Raw genomic sequence first — 20,763 nt, 5'->3', positions numbered from 1 at the left:
TAATCGTATATCATATACTTATCTTATGCCTCGTTAGTTTTTCCGTTCATTTTGATTGTAGTTTTCACCTGCTTCCAACTTTTTGGATTTACAAATGGAGTTTTTTCTATATAATATCTGAATCATTCATTGCGATATAGCAGGAACAGTGCAGTAGTCGGTAAGGGGGGCTATTATGGCTAGGTTATTGTAATATATGATATAAACACATCTTATCTTGGATCTGTTAAATGAAAGTTATAAATCATTTAAGAAAAGTAATAAAGGTTTGGCTAAGCGCCTTTAAAGTATATATATATATATTTTTGATTAGCTCGATGAGCTGAGTAGATAAAGTCATGTCTTCCTCTCTTCGTTTAGTTATTTGTCTGTTTATCTGTCTGCTTCATATGAACCAGGAAGTTAACCTTGTCTTAAAATATATATATCTGGCATAACTCACACAGTTCCAGCTGCATATTTGACTTTTTTAAGCTTGGGTAACATAAAAATAAATCTTTACGAATGATTATGAATCATTTTGTGATAAAAACATAGTTGATAAATATATCTGATTTTAGAGACTAATAAAAATATATCTCCTTCATTTAGTAGAGACTTGAGCAAATGACGTATATTGAGTATATTTACATGTCAAAAGAATGCATCAATAACTGCATCAATATATATATAACTACAACTGAATTTATTGAAAATTTAAATTGATAGTAAAAGCTACATTCCGGGTATCTGCTAGTCGGACACTTTCGACTAAGGGCCCCCCTTTGACTACGCCGCTGCCTACCTTGTCTTTCGACTAGCCTTCATGTTGCACTCAAGTCGTTTCATAAATATACTGTCTATATATAAGCATACCTGAAGTTTAGCTTGCATTCGTCTACATCAAGACCTTCTCTCTCTCGCGTTCACTTCCCTCTCCCTCTATCTCTCTCTGTCTTCTCCATTCTCTCGCTCTCTCGTCTGTTCATTTGACATTCCACTCTCCACTCGAATCAGTCCATTTGTCATTTGAACATTGTGGCACATATCAGTGTTTCACTGTATTTAGCTCAAATATCGAAAACATTTATATATCTATATAGAATAAACAGAAAATGTGCTAAAAGGTTGTTTAGCCTAGGCTTAGTTTTTGGAATATATATAACTGATTCTTATGCAATTTGCAAACAATTTCAGATTTCGATGAGAACCAAACATATAATCCCGAATGGAATGAAAAGGTAAAGGATTTCGATATAGAAATCCTGCTAGCAACAGTTTCTTCTTTGTTTACATATATATATATATCTTTTTTTGTTTCTACATGCACCCAAAAAATATTAATATTGATGTCTGTAGCTTGTGTAACAGTTTATATATATAAAGTCTATATATATAATTTTATTTTCACTTTCTTTTGTATTTTGGTATTGCATGCTAAACACTTAGACTTGTGGGTAGCTATATAATTCTTGATACATATAGTTTATAATCTTTTTGTATACCCTGAACCCATTGATAATGGAAATTCTTATTCATTTACATATGGTTGAGCACGACGATGAGCCAAGTCGATCAAGCCATATCCGTCCGTGTATAGTGTATTTTAAATACGCAAATATGGATGTCATTATCACATTCTAAGAAAAGTTATTAGAAAAAAAAATTTCCCATAGTAAAACCCATTAACGCTGTAAGCGGAATGTGTGCAATAACAGCTCCACACAGGGTTAAGGGTATCTCCTAGTCGAGCACTCCCGACTAGAGCGCATTAACTTGTTTTTATGAACATTTTCTAATTCAATATTTTTTGCTATTCTTTCAGGCAAATGCGAATAGCCAATGGCAGGAGCAATTTGCACAATGGAGTCTCAATTCACAAAATAACTAAATGGATAACTGGGCATATATATATACATATAAGTATATACAGGCTCTCGCTTAGCTTTTTAAAACACAACTTAAAACTTATGTTTGATCTAGAGCAATTTATTTATTGACTAACTTAGTCTATATACTATCTTAATATAATTTATGAAAGTGGCGTGCATATATATTTATATATATATACCTCTTAAATACGTACATTTGAAGTCTCTTGAATCTCTTGAATCTTTGTTTTATAATTTTTTGTTTTGTTGCCTTTGCTACAGAAATTTTGGATTATGTTAAAAGCGCTTTTTGCACACTTAAAGTTGTGCAAAGTATTGAAACAAATGGAAAATCAAATATAAATACAAATACAAATACTAAATAGAAATTTATGTACTTAGAACTAGAAATTGTTGAGCAAAGAAGAAAAAGAAACAAAAAACTTAAAATCAAATTCTAAATGCTGATTCCTTCAAATTTAATCCCCCTCAAGAAGAAAGGCAGCAGTACAATAAAATATTAAAAACAAACACTTTGATATACGATATAATAATTACATAAAGTATGCAATCTATATCTATATCTATATATATACATCTATGAGCTGGACGAAGTTGAAGAGAAACTAGAGGACTTTCCAAAGTTTATACATTTAATATTTTGGATATATTGTATTTTATGTTATATACATACAAGAAAGCTGAGTTTTATTAAAAAGAAAGGTTAAGGTATCCATTGTTATGTCGATACTATTTAAATTATTATATATCAATTTATATTATGCATTCATATAAACAAAAACAAAAATGTTATTACATATAATCGCAAGGCAAATGAAGAACATAATGAGATGAAAAAAAAAACACAAAATCAGACATTTATAGAAATTATACATAATTAACCAATGAATAATGGAGAATATTACACAGAAAAATGAAAAAAGTAAATAAAAATACATTTTAAACAATTCTAAAATGAACTGTTATAATTTTTAAATTTAAACGACCGCGCCTAAGTTAACATAGTTATCGATAAGCGCAAAACTGTTAACGCAAAAAAAGTAACAGAACCGCAGCGTAGAACAACAGCGACGCAAAATGCTCCAGCAGCCAGTGCTGTAAAGTTGCCTAACAGTAGCTGTTTCTTAACAGCGATTTACCATTTACGCAAGCGCCCGCTACCGCGCGTTAGCATTCGTGTCATTCGTGTCGTGACAGTCGAAGTGTGCAGACGTCTCAAGTGAGCAAGCAGTAGCAATTCGTGTGTGTCTGTTGAAACTTAATTGCAGTTCAAGTAAACTGGGCTTACACATAGACAACAGTGAGAGTGAGTTAAAGAGCGCGCGCGCATACACACACATGCCCGCAGTCAAGTAAAATAAAATAAGAAACCAGCTTAGAGCGAGCTAACAAGTGTGTGCCGATCGTTCAGCATCCGCTCGGTGCCGTGCAACAAAAAGAGAGAAAGCTAACTGTTTTTGTATATATATTTGGGCACGTCTTCAGCGCGTTTTTCTTTAACAGTTAAGAAAAGTTGCTGTGGCCGTTGCAAATTAATAACAAAAGGGTGTGGTGCAAAATATTTTGTGCTTTAAATAACAAGAAAATAGTCAAAAATGTGGCAAGCTGAGCTAATGAAGATCAACAATTTGTGGCATGCACTGTTGCTGCTGCTGCTGGTTGCATGCGCAGAGGCGCAACGAACGCCAACGATTTCGTACATCACACAGGAGCAGATCAAGGATATTGGCGGCACCGTTGAATTCGATTGCTCTGTGCAATATGCCAAAGAATATAATGTGCTCTTCCTTAAGACCGACTCGGATCCAGTTTTCCTTTCGACGGGCTCAACGCTGGTTATTAAAGATTCGCGCTTTTCGCTGCGCTACGATCCAAATTCTTCCACCTATAAGCTACAGATCAAGGACATACAGGAAACCGATGCTGGCACCTACACCTGTCAGGTGGTCATCTCAACGGTGCATAAAGTAAGCGCCAATGTAAAATTATCGGTGCGTCGTCCACCCGTCATCTCCGATAACTCAACACAATCGATTGTGGCCAGCGAGGGCAGCGAGGTGCAAATGGAATGCTATGCAAGCGGTTATCCAACACCGACCATCACATGGCGTCGCGAGAACAATGCCATATTGCCAACGGGTGGGTCTCATTTAATATTTTAATTATTTACTAACACTATTTGTTGACCCCCGCCTCTACATTCCCATTAACAGGCGTTTAACCTAAAGCTGAAAATGTCTGTTTCTTTTGGGGCGCTGTCCTCTCTTACGCTCTTATTCTCCCACTCTTTATGTCATATGCATATGTGTGTGTATGTGTGACCGTGACTCACTCAGACGTCAGCGTTGCGCGTTTGTTTATTGCCAGTTTCTAGACTTTCTTTATTATTGTTTTGCATGTTCTGCGCTTTTTGCTTTTCCCACCTGTACTTAACTACTTTTTATAGTTGTTTTCCCTTGAGTTTCTTATAATTAAAGGTGCATTCGGGCTTTATGCGCTTGCCGAGTCTTTCTGGGCGTTAAGCTTGGCTCAGCTTGAGCTCTCTTACGCTCACACACATGCTGTTTGCGCTCTCTTCGCGCTCTTTAAGTTCGTTGTATGTGTGAATTGTTGTCTTTGCTTTCTTTGGAAATTCCCAACACTTGTAAATTTATGTGGCCCTTTTGTTGTTGCTGCGAAAAGCTAATAAAAATAATAGAATAGCTCAGGTCTTTACCTGCAGCTAGCAAGGTCAATGCTAATCCCTTACAGGTGCGTAATTTATGCTATATTCTACCTGTTCTAAGCACCTTGCGTGCCATAAACGCCGCCGCCGCCGCCGCTGGTTGTGCAGCCATAATTGATTTTTAAGCCCCGCAGCGCGTTTAACAAGATTGCAGCGTCATTTGCTGTATGCAGCAGCAATGGCAGCGACAGCGACGCTAGCAGAAGTATCAATTAGTAGATACTAAGAAATATTGATGGGTAGTCAAAAGCGAAGAAGATGTTTGTATAGAATTTCTTGAGTTTTACAATTAGGCTTAAGCAGCGGCTTAACTGCTGTGCCGTTTCTATAGAACTATGTGTGCACCTGTATATCTATTAAAGGCTTTCAATTATGGTCTTAAAATTTCTAAGATTTTATCAAAAAATATTGTCCAATTTAATTTTCCAAATATTTCAATTTATTTCGAGATATTTAAACTTTTTAATTAAATTGTGATAAGCACAATATTTCCAGAACAATTTTATAGGAATATTAATATTATTAATATATTATTAATATATTAACATTTTTTTTAAATTAAGACCACTTTTGGTGCACTTCAGAAATTGCGAAAATAAATTATGGAAATTTAGTTGTTCATAAAAATAGTAGTGGCTACTAAAAGAGCAGAGAAAAAATCTATTCAACATTAGTCTATATATATATATATAGTATATAGTTATTATATTTAATATTATACTCTCATCAGTCTATATTTAAAATTGCAATTTAGCGCTTTACCAGAAATTATAAAATTATAAAATTCTGATACTTTTTGAACTAACCTCGTATATATAGAAAGCTTGATTTATTCTTCGAACAGATACGCTTAATTTAATAGACCCTATGGCAATCCCATTTCTATGCGCAGCTTGTGCAATCTTTAATTACTTTGGCCTTGATTTGCTTTCTGTTTGGCATCGTCTATCAAAATGCTATCAACTAGATTGTTTGGGTGTGTGTGTGTGTTGGGGCTGTGGCACTTGAAACTGAAAGCTACTTAAGAACGACCTGGGCTGGGGCCTGAAGTGGATTGAAGCTGTGGTTGAGGGTTCGAGCTATGGATTCGGAAAAGGGGCTTGGGCCTGGGACACGCTTCAAAAACTTGCTTCAATGTTAGCCAGGGCAGAACATGCAAACATATATAAATATATATATATGCCTATACAATAAATCAAAGTTAAATGTGCATAGTCCTTGGCCAAGGATCAGCGGCAGCCGTAGTCCTTTGTAAACTTTCACACGATATTTTTTGCGACGCTCTAATTTAAAGCGCTTGGGCAAACAGCAATCGCGCAGCTCAGCTCGGCTTTGAAATGCGCCAACGAGCCGTGCAGCACAAGGTAGGTAAGGGGGGCAGGAAGGGGAGCTGGGACTGCAAAGAGAGTTTTGCTCCCTTGCTGTTGGCACTAGAGAAGCTTTTTATGCAGTCTGTGTACGCATTCGAGGCATTCGACAACTTCAGCACGCGCAATTGCTTCCGCAACTTGAAAACGCGCCGTTTGATGATGCTGGCTGCAGCACAGAGCGGGAGGCAATCCAAAAAAAATGGTGGGCGTGGCAGGCAGCGTTTGAGGTAACATGTGAGCGAGTGCGAGGCAAAGGCACAGGCAGCGGACAGCGGACAGCAGGCGTTGCTGCGCATCAGACACGGTTACGGCTTGGCTCTGGGTACAGTGCAACACAAATAACACGAACAGCAACAACAACAATAGAGACTGCAACTGTTAAGGCCATGTCGAATGGCCCCCTCACCCTCTCTCGCGCTGCAGCGCCCCGGCGTGTGCATAATTTGTATTTTGATAGCCGGCATAAACAATGCAAACAATAAACAACATATATACAATATACAATATATATATATATATATAAATTACAAGCCAAAAAGGTAAAAAAACGAAAGCGAATACAAAGAAAGCGCGCACAAACCCTAAACCCAAAAGAAAACCCTATCCGTAACCCCTGCCCCTGCCCCGCCGCCTGCTCCTGCTCCTGCCCAATGGCTGCTGCCCCTGTTCAGTTGTAAAAATGCAAACAAACATTTGCCGCAGCCTAAGCAACCCTACCCCGCCCTACAGCAGCTAGCAGCGGAGGGTCTTTCGGGCTTGGGCGACGCCTTCGCCGCGAGCGCAAAAAACAGAAAAAAAAAATGCAGAAAGAAAAACAGCGGCACGCACACAACAACAGCAAACAAACAATAATAACAATAACAACAAGGCTGCAGGAACCCCTAATCAGGCGCTTCCGTTGGCAAAACTGCAAAGAGCGCGCTGATTGGAAGACTAGCAGCTACCCTGTAAAACATGTGAATTAACTAATTGTTAGCTTTACATTACTTGGAAAGTATAACAGTATATTTGGCAGCATTTGCAAATTTACAGGGTATATTCAGTTAGCTATTGGCATTTCGATGAGGCTTAACAAATTTATAATAAGTTATAGCTATGCAGACTTGACTAGACAGCTGGCTGCAAGCAACACCTACAGCATTCCCCATGCGTTTACAGGGTATCTAGGCCGTATGTCCATGCGAGTCTTTGACTCTCGCTATCAAGCGCTCGATTTGTGCTTTGCCATGCAAATCGATTCGTGGAGCTTTGTAAAATTTCATTGAGCGCACAGAATGAAGCACCTGGCTGTTTACCTTAGCCACGCCCCTGCCGCTGCCCCTGCCCCTGCCCAGCAAAAACTGCATTGGCCAGTGATTTATTTATGACTTACCTTGGCCCAGCTACAGCTATTCACGTGAGGCCGAAAAAACTGAATCGAATTGAGTTTTCAATTTTCTAGAAATTTGAGCTGCGTTTGCTAAAAAAAAGAATTAAAAAAAATTATAAAAAAATGAAAACAAACAATGAGTGGGGCCTTCAATTTGCAACGCTCGCAAAATTTGTTTCAGAATTCGCACAATATTTGAAAAAAATAAGTCAGCTGTTGCCACTAACGAGGGCAGTTTCAAGAGTAGTGCAAAGGCTAACATAAAAGGGAAGAAGTGTAGCTAGAGCAGAGCTTGTCAGCCAAGGATTTTGGTATGATTTATAGCTCAGTAAAGTATAAAATTCTAGAAACTTAATTCTGAATGTGGAATCACTTGAATGAAGAGGAATTCCTCTTGGAAATTGGCTGAGTTTTGTCCTAGTTACAAGAGGCTGAAGCCTTCTTAAAGTTAAATCTTTTGAAGCAGAAAGTTGACCATGTTTTTTGTATATATTATTATTATATTATTATTATATTATTTTTATTATTATTATTATTTCAGTACCCATTTCTCAGGTATTAAAAGTTTTCCCTAAAATCTTTTGGAAAATCTCATAGAAGAGAATATAGAATGAATTCTAAATTTCTCTTGAGCGATGATTTCTTTTCTTCTTCTTTGCCTTATATAATGATTATAGATTGCCTCAGTATGTAGTAAAGCTAGTTCAAGTATATACTACTTCAACATAGCTCAATTTGTGTCTAGAATTCCAGGCAGCCTTCAACTCTCCTTCGATGTCACTAAACATGGCACAGATCTAGAGTTGCCCATGCTTTGTCATGGTAGCTAAACAGGAAATAAATTCCAGTCATCGGCAACTTAAAGAGCATTGCTGGCATAGAACTTATCTATATATAAGATAAGTACGCGCTTATCCCAAATGCTTAGATGTCAATCGAGCGATAAGTTTGGAAAACAACATTTTTCTTAAGCCGCAGCCAATTGACGCTAATTGGACAATAATGTGGAACGAAGCATAAAGATATGTTCTCGAGATATGTATATATATATATATATATAGATATACTGTAGCTCTAAGTATATGTGATCGCTTGTCACATGAAACCTTTGAGCTTCTTCCTCTTCCATTGGGAAAGACCGAGCTCTACTTGAGCGTAAAAACGTTTATGCAAATTAAAGCAACTCGAGCGCATTTTTTTCAAGTGCTCCAATTGCGTAATCAAATGCCAAATACAATTTCAATCTTAACTTCCCTGAGCTGCTCTCGCCTAACTAGCCCAAGGGTGAAAACGCATTTTATGTAAATTGTGTTCCAAAGTTGTTTTTTATGAAATTTACGCTTAAACATTTCGTTGCGCAATCGATGCGGCACTACAGATCGCAACGGGGCGTGGCTAAATTAGTTGCCCTTGTTGCCAAAATATATTTAATGAAAAATTTCTAGCATGCCACTCACTGAGTCCGTCAGGCCCAACCCCGCAGTACAATTGAATTTGTATCTGTTGGCTGCATCCACTTTGATATTGTTCAAATATTTGCGAGTAATTATGGAAGAGCAAAGGAGAGAACTTGTAGAGTTGGGGCCATTTATGCTTTTATTATTGCATATGCAGGCATAAGCCCCTCCCCCGCTCTTCCCTCTCTCTTCCACATACAGCGCCTCTCTGCCTATCTCTTTGGTCTGTAGCTTTAGAATGTTGCTTTGTGTCTGTGTGCGCTGTGTTCTAGTTGCCAAAGGTAAAATAGAATAGCAAGAAACCAGTGGAGTATGTTATGCATTTCTGCTAGACTAAGGGATACCCTGCAAAAATGTATTCAAGTAAAGTGAAGTGAAGTTGCTAAGGCAGCCAGTGAGAAATGCATGCAGTGCGCTGGACACGGCTGTGCGAGTAAAAGATACCCTGTAAATGACTTAAGCGTTCAATAGTATAAGGATTCACGTGCCTTATGCTAGAGTGGAGTATAATAAATAGAGAAATAAGCAAAGGAATACTAATAGATACCCTGTAAAACGTTGAAGCAGACATTTTAACAACTTATATAAATAGAAAAATAAATAAAGCAAAGAGCAAGAAGTCAGTGGAGTGCTGCGACTTGGTATGACATGAAGCCCAAGACGTTCTTTATATTTTTATATTATAGAGAAAGCATAGAGATAGAGGAGAATATGTGAAAAACATTAGAGTATGCTAGACAGAAATACCCTGTAAATAGCAATTAGCAATATGTTTCTGCAGTCATCGATACACCCCATGCTGAACAACTGTTACAGGGTATTGCCAACTAACAACCACAAAACAACAATATACGATATGATGACGTACTGAAAAACTTGTTTATGAATGTTGGTTGCTAGGGCAACGACCAGCAAAAACCGGCAACTAGAAGGGATTGGTAACCAGGCACCGAGCAGTAGGCAGTGGGCAGTGGGCACTGGGCCCCAGACAATGGACAATGGACAATAGGCAGAGGGTCTTTTCACTCTATACTTTGACGTGGCTAAAAGTTTAGCTGTAAGTGGCCAACTAACTTGTTAGTTAATTGCCAGGCCTTTTACGATATATACCTTTTGCAGCCTAGCCCCTTTTGGCAGTAAAGCAGAAATTTCTCATGCTAGGGTTTTCAAAGCGAAAAGTAAGTGTCAGTCATTGGGCATAACTTATTGCTTGTTAAAGAGAAGGTGTTCATTGATGTTAAAGTAAAGGAAGAAAGCAGAGAGAAGCATGGAAAAGGCTAGATAGCAAATGAAACTTGAACTGCTCATTGCGCCTTTAATATTTAACATTTCTTAGAAAAGTAAAATCTTTAGATCTAATTAGCTTTCTTGTCTGAACAACACGCTGTTCTAATGAACTATATTAAATGAATGAAATAAACATTTCATTGTTGTCTAATGCTGTCTATGGGCTGTTTTAATCTGCTCTCAAGAGTCTTCCATGCTCTAAAGCCTCCTATCTACTCAGTATTTAAGCCTGACTGTTAGCTGCATAGACTTAACAGAGCTAGCTATGTTAAGCTAAAATATTAGACTCTGTTATGTTAGGCTGAATCTTTGCTCTTTCTGTCTCTCTCTCTCTCTCTCTGTCAATATTTGTTTACCAAATTTAAGCTCTCGCACTTTACATATCGTGGGAAATATCAAATGTAAAACCGGTTTAAACATTTTCTATATATATAAACCTATTTTTTTGCTTAACTCAAATTTCATATAATATAGCCGCCATTTTGTTACTTACCTTTTTGCCATAGCCTTTTAACCCTAGGCTTAAGGGTAAGGCAATGCACATATAGACCCACATATATATATATATGTATTTACTTATGCAGATCTGTGTGGCTCTTTTCGTTCTCAGTTCCATTGTTCATGACGCTTATCACGCGTAATTCACGTATTTCAATGCAATTTCCTTATTTGTTTAGCACTTTCATTGTTCCATGTCACACGCAGGACAAATCCAACCGGCTTTTTAATCCTTATCACATTTGGTTTGGGTACGACTTTTCCCTCCCTCTCCCGCCACTCGTTCATTTTGGGTTTTCTATATTTGTGTTTATTTTCAGGATTTACGCGTGTTTATTTAGGCACATTCAGAATCTCAGATATCGCAGGATATTTATACCTTTCCATTGTTATTATTGCTATTTTAATAGCTGTTATTTCGAGATTTATTTCGGATTAGTGCTCGGAATAAAGTGAACTAGTGAGCTTGTTCACTGAGCTGTGAATGGCAACAGTTCAGTTAGTTATGAGTTGCAGAACTTAGACCAAAATGAGCAAATTGAACTGGTTCCAGCATAATACTTAGTTTATGAACTAGTTCCATGAATGTAGCTGTTTAGCTAATTTAACTAGAATTCCAATAATTGCTGTACATGACTTGATGAACTAGATTTCAATGAACCATTAAACTTATTCACTAAATTGAACTAGAGCTTATCAACTTGCTATTGGTTCATGAACTGGTGCACAATTGAACTTGTTCAGCAAATAGAGAACTTATTAAATTCTTATGTTTCGCTCATGAACTACTCACACAGTGAAACTAACTGATCAACGCAATGCATAATTGAACTTGTTCAGCAAATTGAACCAGAATATTCAAATATTTTTATATATAGCTCACATAACCTTATATGCGCGCCCAAGTACAGTCTACACATAAATTCAATCAGACGACATTTGTATCAAAAAAAAAAGGAAATAATCTGCACTAAAAAACTCAATTGAGTTGGTTCTTTTGTGAGTGTTGAACTGAAAAATTCTTGAGTTACTCAGCTGTGTGTGTGTGTACGATAAATCCAATAAATGGCATGCCGGGTAGCTATAATGTGCTCTACTCGAAGAAATCACTTTTCAAAAGTCAACAACACAGAGTGGAGAGCAGAGAGAGAGAGAGGGAAGTTATGCAAGGCTTGCAGGGAATATAGAGAGAGAGAGGTAGAGAGAAAGAGTGAGAGAGCAGCGGTAGGCTTGTTGTGCTGTGAGGGTGGCTCAAGTCTCGCTCGCGTCCGGAGGGTGTCTCGTTTTTGTGGGCTTGCGGTTGCTGTCGCCGAGAGATTGTTGAAGGTTGATGCGTTAGCCACCAAAGTGGGTGCATTCACATGTCTCAAGAGCTTGTTATATGCTCGATATATACACATAGATATATAAGTATATATATATATATATATATATTTATATAGACATGCAGAAGAAGCAGCAGAGGAAGATGACTTCTCATAATGTAGATGTGCTGATGAGTTTCGGGTGACAAAGCAGGAAGAGCCGACAAATTTGCACAGCTATGCAATTTTTTAATAAGAATAACAGAGCAGAGAGCGAGCGAGCGAGCGGGAGTGGCTCTGAGAGAGAAGGCAGATATGTTGCAATGCGTGCTACAAGCAGAAGGTGTTGCCAAGCGGTAACAAATGAATGAAAAAATGGCTTAGATTTAGATTTTCAACCTCAAGTAACTCGAGTTGTACGGCAGCTAGACAGTTGAAATTTGATATAGACATGGTAGAGGACAAGCAAAATACATATTTAAAATATTACAAAGCTGTTGCTTAGCTAAGGTCTGATAAATACATAATATACCATTATAAGTCATATAACTAGAGCTCTAGCAAATATTTATGGCATGAAAAAAGCATTTAAATACATTATATGAAAAAGAATAAAGCAATATATGTGCTATTTTAGTTTAAGTCACATAACTTGATATCTAGAATAGCCTTTAGCCTAAACTAACTCAAGTAACTCGACTTCTAGAAGCGCTAAACAGCTGAAATTTCTTGTATGCACAGTGAGTTAAGTAACATGTTAAATTTAAGTAAAATAGTTAAAGATATTTTCAACATTTGATAACCTAACTCAGGTAACTCGACTGCTAGAAGAGTTATAAAGCTGCAATTTGCATTGCTAACTTCAAAAGGCGTTTTTAACTTTAGTATATCGGCTAACAAAAGAGTTGGCTATAAAATATTGGAAGTATGTCAACAATTTAAGCTAGCAGAGCTTGGATAGTTAAAGAGCTCTTTAGCTATAATTTCTTTCTTTCATAACCTAACAAGATTTGCTAAGTTAGAAGACGGTACCAGTTTATAAAGCTATAAAAATATTGTATATATATATATATATATATTATACACACAGTCAAGCAGTAAACAAATCAACGCACGAAATCTCAGTCTAGAAAAAAAGTGAAAATTGCATTTGAAGCAAACGACGTTCGCGCACTTTTTAATTGGATTTCAGACTATGCTAGAGCTAGAGCAAGGCGGAGAGAAGTAGAGAGAAAGAGAGAGAGGCAGATAGAGCGAAGAGGCGACCTGACTCTAGCTGGAAATGAAACTTGGGAGAGGTTGAGCTGTGCCTTGTTTTGCTTTTGCTCTGACACTGTGCAACGCGCTGAAATAATGTGGAGCGTCATTAAAAGCTCAGCTGACGTCGCTGTCGACGTCGCAGTTGACGCTTTGATTATGATGAGTCACACGAGATTGTTGTTGTTGTTGTTGTCGTTGCTATGTTGCATTAACATTCATAATTTGCACACGGCAACGTTGCATAGAACCAAATGGAAAGCCCACTTCGACTGCGCTTCAATCCATCTTGATTCCGTCTTTGGCCCACCTGGACGGCCGCTGTAGCACAGCTGTGCTTCAGCTTCATGTTGACATTTGAAGAGTCGATTGTGTTTTTTAGCGCTTTTCCAAAACTTCAAAACAGCCAGGAAATTGAAAGGGAAAAGCAAATATGGCCACAGGCAGCAGAAAGGTACCGCAGACACCTCTGCCTCCTGGCCACGTTTTTCCATCAATTCGATGTTTTTTTTTTGGTGAATTGCCCTCGTCCCGGTGTTGGCGTCGCTTTTGATTGGTGCGAATAGATTTTTGCATGCCATTTAATACTCATCAGACCTAAAACAGCGGTGGTTGTTGCAGACCAAAATGGCGCCCTCTAAACGTAGTTTACCATAACCAAAAATGCTATATATATATATACATATATATACATGTGCTGCAACCCTTCGATTTCCCAGCAACTTGTCACAAATTTTCCAAGTCAGCGCGCAGCAAAATAAAAAAGTAAAAAAAAAACTAAACGTTTGGCAATAAACAAAAATATTAGGCTAGGCAAAGGCGTTAGGCCTGGGCGGTAGGGGTAGTTTGTGTAACCCTCCAAAATATATAACTCAAAAACTCAACAGCTTGAATTCGTTTTTGACGGAGGCGCGCTAAAAGTTGTTGAAACGCCGCCAGGTGAAAATAACTGCCTCAATAAATTGTTAATGGTTTGCTTGATACTCTCTAACGGGGTACTATGAATGTGCTATGAAATGTCTAAGGATATATTTCAGTTGATATATGATATGTGATAAAAGAGTAGGCGCAGTAGCTTGTCTAGGATCTATAGAGTTCTTTAAGTAGTTAAAGTTTATAAAAGAGTTAACTTGATTGAACTCATTTTAGATGGCTTATAGACTATGTAATCTATATAATATATATTATAAAATTATGCCAAAGTTTGTCATGTGTGGAAAGGCGGGAAAACTCATTCAAATTGTGCTATAATAAATTTAAAATATTAATAAAATTGTATTATACATATAATTATTATTTTTATAATTATTATTGATAAAATAATAATTATAAAAATAATAATTATACAAAATTTTCTGCATAATATTTTAACTATTATCTCAAGCTGCATATTTTCTGGCCAGCAGCTGGCACATGTCTTTGAGAGAATCATATCTTAGCTTATACAAGCTGAGTCATATATTATTATAATATTTATTCGATAATATTTTTCGATAAATATTATTATAATTATTTATTAAATTATTATTAGATAAATAATAAAAGCAGTCATAAAGGAAGCTCGATCCATTATATTATTTATATAAGTTCTTTGATCTATTTTACCAACTAGTTTGCAGCTATTGTCTTAGCCGCTCACATTTCACCTGTGTTATAGACTTTATTTGTTTCGTTAGGGTATGCGAACTGTTGTCATTTCTTATCGCTCAGTTGCCTTTCTTACTTCAGTTTATAACCTTTTACCTTTGCTGCGCTACAGCCTGAATGCATTTCCTCTGAGTCGGCATATTTTTTTTTGTTATTTTGTTGGGAACGTCTACAAAAGAGGCCTTGTTACATTTCGCATCCTTTTTTTTTTGTTATTTTGTTTTTTCCTAGGGAGCAGATATTACCTGCTGCTGCTCCTACCTGTGCCACAAAAGGCTGTCTCAGCGGCTGCTGCTGCTTCTTATTTGTTTCGTCTTCTGCTCTTTTCTCACCTTGCACAATTTTCCTGCTCTGACTTTAACTGACAATTTATCTCTCGCTGGTTGTTTGCCCAAGGGACGGCGTTTGTTGTTGTTGTTGCTGCTGCTGTTGCAGACAGGTTCCTTAGCCTGGCCTAAACAAATGCTGTCGCCTGTCTGATTTTTCATTACCAACACTCGTGAGCCGGCATATGTTTGTGTTTTCCTTTCATTAGTTAGGCTGGCTAGCTGGCTGGCTGTCTGTCTGTTGGCAATAGCAGCTATACACACACACCTGACACACACGCACACACACACACATACTCTTAGAGTTTTCCCGCTTATCATCGCAGCTTCTCCTGCCCCTTTGCAGCAAAGTGTTTTTAATTCTCTCATTAGTAACTGAAATTACAACGCAACATTTAGACTGCGACTGCGACTCGGACTCGGACTCCAACTCCAGTTCCAGTTCCAGTTCCGACTTCATCTCTGTGGCCCTCTTCAATTCCGACTCTATAGAGCAAGCTGCGAGCGTGTGCGTTGCATCATTTCCGGCTAGGCCCTGCATTAGCTACATTTGTATCATTATCTCTCTCCCTTTCTACCTGACTCACTCGCCCTCTCCCTCTCTCTCTCTCTCTCCCTCTCCCTCTATATCATTTTCAGTTGAATGCGGGCTTTCAGCATTTGCTTGTTAATTGAGCGCGGTGTCAGGCTCCATTTCCAGTTGGCATCATTCTCAATTTGTCATATTTAAAACGTGTTCTTCTTACTCTTCTTCTTCTTCTTCTTCTTCTTCTTGTAAGCATCAATCACTTGAGTTTAGTCGGCTAGGCTTGAAAATTAAAGAGTAGCACTTGATATGAGTCTGATTTATGCATTCAAAGTGTTGTGGAGTGGAATAAAAGTGAAGGAAATGCGAATTTAAATATGAAGAATAAAAACTTATTCTAGAGATGTATATACAGAATGTATATATAACTAATATAATATTTGATATATGCTAACAATTTATGATATAATTTAGTAAAAGTTTCCTCAAACTGTTTGAGCTGTTCTTAACTTTGTTTTTAGAGTTAAGACTCTGTTAAAACTATTAAAGCTTCTTTAGGAAACTGATTTATAGAAATTTTCCCCAAAGAACTGTTAGTTATATTGCATTAAACTATCAAATATTTTCTATATATTTATATATATATATCATATGATTCTATAAATTACAAGCAATACCAACAAATTCATTAAGTTCCTCAGTCTGTCCGTCTCAAATGATATATGAGCTCTGCGTATAATTACAATAGTTCCTAGCTTCTATGTAAGGGTAATTGGATATTTGTGACTTGAAGAGCGCCTTGTTTACGAAATGATATATGGCCTGCAAATCGTAATTAGGCAAGTCACAGCAGGCACAGGGTACACAATATTTTGAGTGCATTATTTATCCTGCAGTTTTGATATATGATCCGTGCCCTATGCCGTATTAAGCCTAATTAACGTCACTTCATAGCAGGCAAAGGGAATAATGGTAAAAGATATTCATACTATTCAAACACACTCCCTGAATATTCATCTGGCAATTATGAATGAGTTTTCTTTATTTTCTGCTGCTCAGCTTTTCTCGCTTCGCTTAATAAATTTAACCCAAAATGTCAACATTTGCGCCAAGTTCTTGACTTTAATTACAAACATGAACTCAGCAGCAAAGAACTCTCTTTCTAGCACTGGCCCTCTGACTATCTGTCCCTCTCTCTCGCTCTCTCTCTCTCTCTCTCTCTCTCTCTCTCTCTACATTGCGACAATAGAAAGCTGAGACTCGCTTCTTGTATTGCATATTTAATAGCTAATTAAATGTTTTTTTCTGCGTTTTTTTTCTAATTTTTTTTTGGTTTTTTTTATAATTGTTTTTTTTTTTTGTTACGCCCTAAAAAAAACTTTGTAGCTTCGCTAAACGACTTTGTAGAAAGATTTTCTTTTAGCAGATCGCTTAGTTTCTCGACTAACGGTTAACATATAGCGTCATGTTCGACCTGACCTGCATCTCATTTCATGCAACGAAACACATGTTCACGAATTTCACACTCAACTTGACTCGAAACAATTTGTCAACCGGGCAGGAGTGGGGGGCCATGGGTATACGGGTATACGGAATTGGGAATTGCGTTATGGCAGCTGCGTTTAGCTCAACCTGTGACTGGGACACGGTCGGTCACGCTCTTGCACTTGGTATTCTTCCAATGACACGTTCAGCCAAAACAAAGGCAACAATGAAATATGACGTATACCCTGTAAATGTCCGAAATGCGTGATGATAAAAAGCGGAGCAGTATAACTTTTTGAAAGGGAATAAGAAGAGCGCTTGTAGAAATTATATTTAAAATATATATATATTTCAAATATACCCTGTAAATGTGGGGTATGCGCAGCATAGAGCGCTGGAAGCAGAAATGTATTAAGGGAATACAAATATAGCTTTGTAAAGCAAGCTTATATAGTTAAAATTATTTTATTTCAACAAAATTGTATATCAAAAATACCCTGTAAAAGCGAAAAACTTGCTCGATTGAGGCATTTAAGTGGAAGTGTAGGCTGTAATAAGAAGCAATTTATTAATGTTAGCTTGTAAAGTATTACAGCAACAATCAAGTACATCTAATATACCCTGTAAATGGGAAAAACATGCTAGAGTAATTAGTTGGGAAACAAACTTGTAAAGCATTATAGAAACAAGGCAAATATAGCCTGTAAAAGCTTAAAGTGAAACTGACTTAAATTATAACTTTAATATAAAACAAGCTTTAAATGATGTTGTGTTAGTATACCCTATAAATGTGACAAATGTGCTGAACAGAGAGTCTATAACTTAGGAATCTATAGATGCACATATAAACTGTATATTCTAGTGTCTATTAGTTTGAATATGTATTAGAGTACAGACTACTTTGAGTGTTTGTACAGGGTATTCAACTGGCCAACTGTCTACACAAACTGATTCGTTTCGGGCTAATTAAACAGAAGTCAAGCGACACTTGATTATTTCTGTTTGGTTCAATATCAAAATGAATTTCTGTTGCTGCCTTTGCCCGCATCTAGCAGAGCAACAGCAGCTCTAACGGCATCTGCATGAGCATCTGCATCTAAAGTATTTCAATTGAAATTTCAGCTTAGCTATGCGATTCAATTGTCATCAGACATTGCCCCTTGCTCTCTCTCTCACACTCTCTCTCTCTCTCACACACTCTCTCTCTCTCTCTTCCTCCTTTTTGCCTGTCAATTCAATTTTAATCAAATGCGTTACTTCGATTCCCCAGCGCAATTAATTTGAAATGTTTCAGTCGAATGAGCAGACGCCTATATGTATCATCCACATTTATAACTTATATGGCTCGCCCTCTCTGACCCTTTTAGCCCGCATATTCTGGCTTTTTGCATAGGGCATATTTCCGAGCCAATCCCTCCCCATTGCTCGCTGCTCGCTGTTGGCCCGGTCAACGCACCGTGTGCTCAGCTTTTGATAGTTGTGCTTGCTGCCAATTGTTAAAGCCAAATGGGTTTAAGCGCCGCGCATCTGGGCAGGCTAGAGATGAGCGCGTGTTTCACGTTTGATTTGTAAATGAAACAGGAATACAGAGCTATTAACAATGATAATGACAATGACAATCACAATGAAAAAGTAATTCTAATAATAATAATGATAATTTTGAAAAATATATATACGCACAAATATATTTATATTCAATCGATAGGAGCAACAAAAATATTTTTAAATATTTTTAAAATACTTTATATAGTTGAAGTTATCTAATAATTACTTTATAACATACACATGCGTGTGTATTCGTGTTCTCTCCCTCATTAACTTTAACCTCACTTAAACACACGCACTGCCCCTGCTTCAGGTGGGTGTTTTGGTAGCTGCACAGGTAATCGACAGAGCGCATTGCACTCGTTTTCAACTTCCGGTTATGAACTGAATGAATGCGAGCACCTTTTGCATTCGCATTCGCATTCCCATTCACGTTTATGCTTCAGTTGCTGCAGAAAACTCTCGCTCCCCGCCCCCTCCCTCTCGCTCCACCCCCTTGCTGTATGCGCGCGCTTTTCAAATACAAAAGTTAGTTTCGCAAAAATGTGGACTGTGTCTCTAAATGGTTTGCTGCTTGTTAGAGGTCATTAACGTGGCCATTGTTATGGCTCTGTATATAAATAATGTATATAGACACTCGACGTGGTAGTTCCAAAAAAAGGTCACCCGCTATCTGGGAGTCAGCGGATGCGACGCGGCGCCTCATTAAAATCAGATTTGAGTGCACAAATACAAAAGCCGCTGCAAGCAGCATTTAACTTGTATTTCGATGGCTCGACACACTTGAACACCCTCTGTGAATGACTCTCCCTCTCTATATCACTGCCTCTGCCACCTCACCCAACTCCAACTTTGATCAGTTTTAAATACTTGAATTCTTTAAGCTAATGACTGCCCTCGTTCTTTCTTTCTAATTTCTCTCTTGAGAACCTTTTATTAATGATGCCTCTCTCTCTTCCTCTCTCGCATTACAGACAGCGCCACTTATGTTGGCAACATTTTGCGCATCAAATCCGTGAAGAAGGAAGATCGTGGCACCTACTACTGCGTTGCCGACAACGGCGTCAGCAAAGGTGATCGTCGCAACATCAACGTGGAGGTTGAATTCGCACCTGTCATAACTGTGCCCCGACCACGCCTCGGCCAGGCTCTGCAATACGACATGGATCTCGAGTGCCACATCGAAGCGTACCCCCCACCAGCCATTGTATGGACCAAGGATGACATCCAGTTGGCCAACAATCAGCATTACACAGTCTCGCACTTCGCCACCGCCGATGAGTACACCGACTCGACGCTGCGCGTCATAACGATCGAGAAGCGGCAATATGGCGATTATGTGTGCAAGGCGACAAACCGTTTTGGCGATGCCGAGGCGCGTGTCAATCTGTTCGAGACGATCATACCTGTCTGCCCGCCAGCCTGTGGCCAGGCGTACTATGGAGGAGCTGAACATATTGCCGCATCCGCATCCTCGTTGGCATTGCTGGGCATTTTGCTGGCAGTGCTCTACTCCAGATAAGCCAATCCAAAACCAACAACGATGCTTCACATAATCATATCTAATCCATCTCGAATATACGAATAAATATATATATCGAAAGTATATATAGCTAAACTTAGACATCAGCCGTAGAAGTTTCACTGTCGCAAAATCCTTTTTTGAAATTCTGTTTATCTATATGTTTTCTCCAGTCTATATAAAACGTCCAATCTTATCTTAAGTTAACTTTAAGTTTTTAAAAGAGCTCACGCATTTTTAACTAATTTAGTAACACAAAAAATCCAACTCGAATCCCAAAAAAAAACAAATCCCGTCCGGTTTTTTCTGTCTCTGTATATTTTTAAATAACTATAGCTTATAATAAGATATATACATATATATATATATATATCTATATATATATATATATACCAGACATTCCCGTTCTATACATCACATACGACTTTGTTTAATTTTCCACACTTTGTTTACATAGAAGAAAATATTTTATTTTTTATTAAATAAATAATAAAGTATTTTCGTGCTGCTCTATATATATATATGTATGTGTAATTAGTTTGATATATATCTAACTGAACATTTCGAAAGACAA

General features: G+C 37.6%; 2 protein-coding genes across 6 annotated transcripts in view; both read left to right on the top strand.

Annotated features, from left to right (window-relative positions):
* Positions 1–1,972, top strand: part of LOC111604585 (dystrobrevin beta) — a 28,407-nt gene extending 26,435 nt beyond the window's left edge. For 2 of the 5 annotated variants that reach the window (XM_023322704.2, XM_023322696.2), the window contains exon 9: positions 1,177–1,219. Coding sequence is in view for 3 of the 5 variants with exons in the window: in XM_023322708.2 (XP_023178476.2) it covers positions 1,177–1,220; positions 1,805–1,870 (110 nt within the window). In the remaining 2 variants the exon portion in view is untranslated. Of the gene's footprint in view, positions 1–1,176; positions 1,221–1,804 lie in introns of those variants that run through there. The other 3 variants (XM_023322708.2, XM_023322710.2, XM_023322711.2) reach the window with 3 other exon arrangements.
* A 1,068-nt stretch (positions 1,973–3,040) lies between these two features.
* On the top strand, positions 3,041–20,480 carry LOC111604516 (lachesin). Its single transcript, XM_023322615.2, has 2 exons — positions 3,041–4,010; positions 19,642–20,480. The coding sequence occupies exons 1-2, from the start codon at positions 3,467–3,469 to the stop codon at positions 20,187–20,189; spliced, it is 1,092 nt and encodes a 363-aa protein (XP_023178383.1). The 5' UTR covers positions 3,041–3,466; the 3' UTR covers positions 20,190–20,480.
* Positions 20,481–20,763: the final 283 nt, after the last annotated feature.

Source organism: Drosophila hydei, unplaced genomic scaffold (assembly GCF_003285905.1).
Source record: "Drosophila hydei strain 15085-1641.00,03,60 unplaced genomic scaffold, DhydRS2 tig00008125-arrow-arrow-pilon, whole genome shotgun sequence".
Taxonomy (NCBI): Eukaryota; Metazoa; Arthropoda; class Insecta; order Diptera; family Drosophilidae; genus Drosophila; species Drosophila hydei.
The sequence above is the reverse complement of the archived record's forward strand: the minus strand, read 5'-3'. Positions and strand labels throughout refer to the sequence as shown.

What these genes read in the sequence shown, in the direction of transcription:
- LOC111604516 (XM_023322615.2), top strand. Translation starts at nt 3,467, where the DNA reads ATGTGGCAAGCTGAGCTAATGAAGATCAACAATTTGTGGCATGCACTG. An exon ending in CAATGCCATATTGCCAACGG is followed by an intron (nt 4,011 to 19,641) that starts GTGGGTCTCATT and finishes CTCGCATTACAG; the next exon opens with ACAGCGCCACTTATGTTGGC.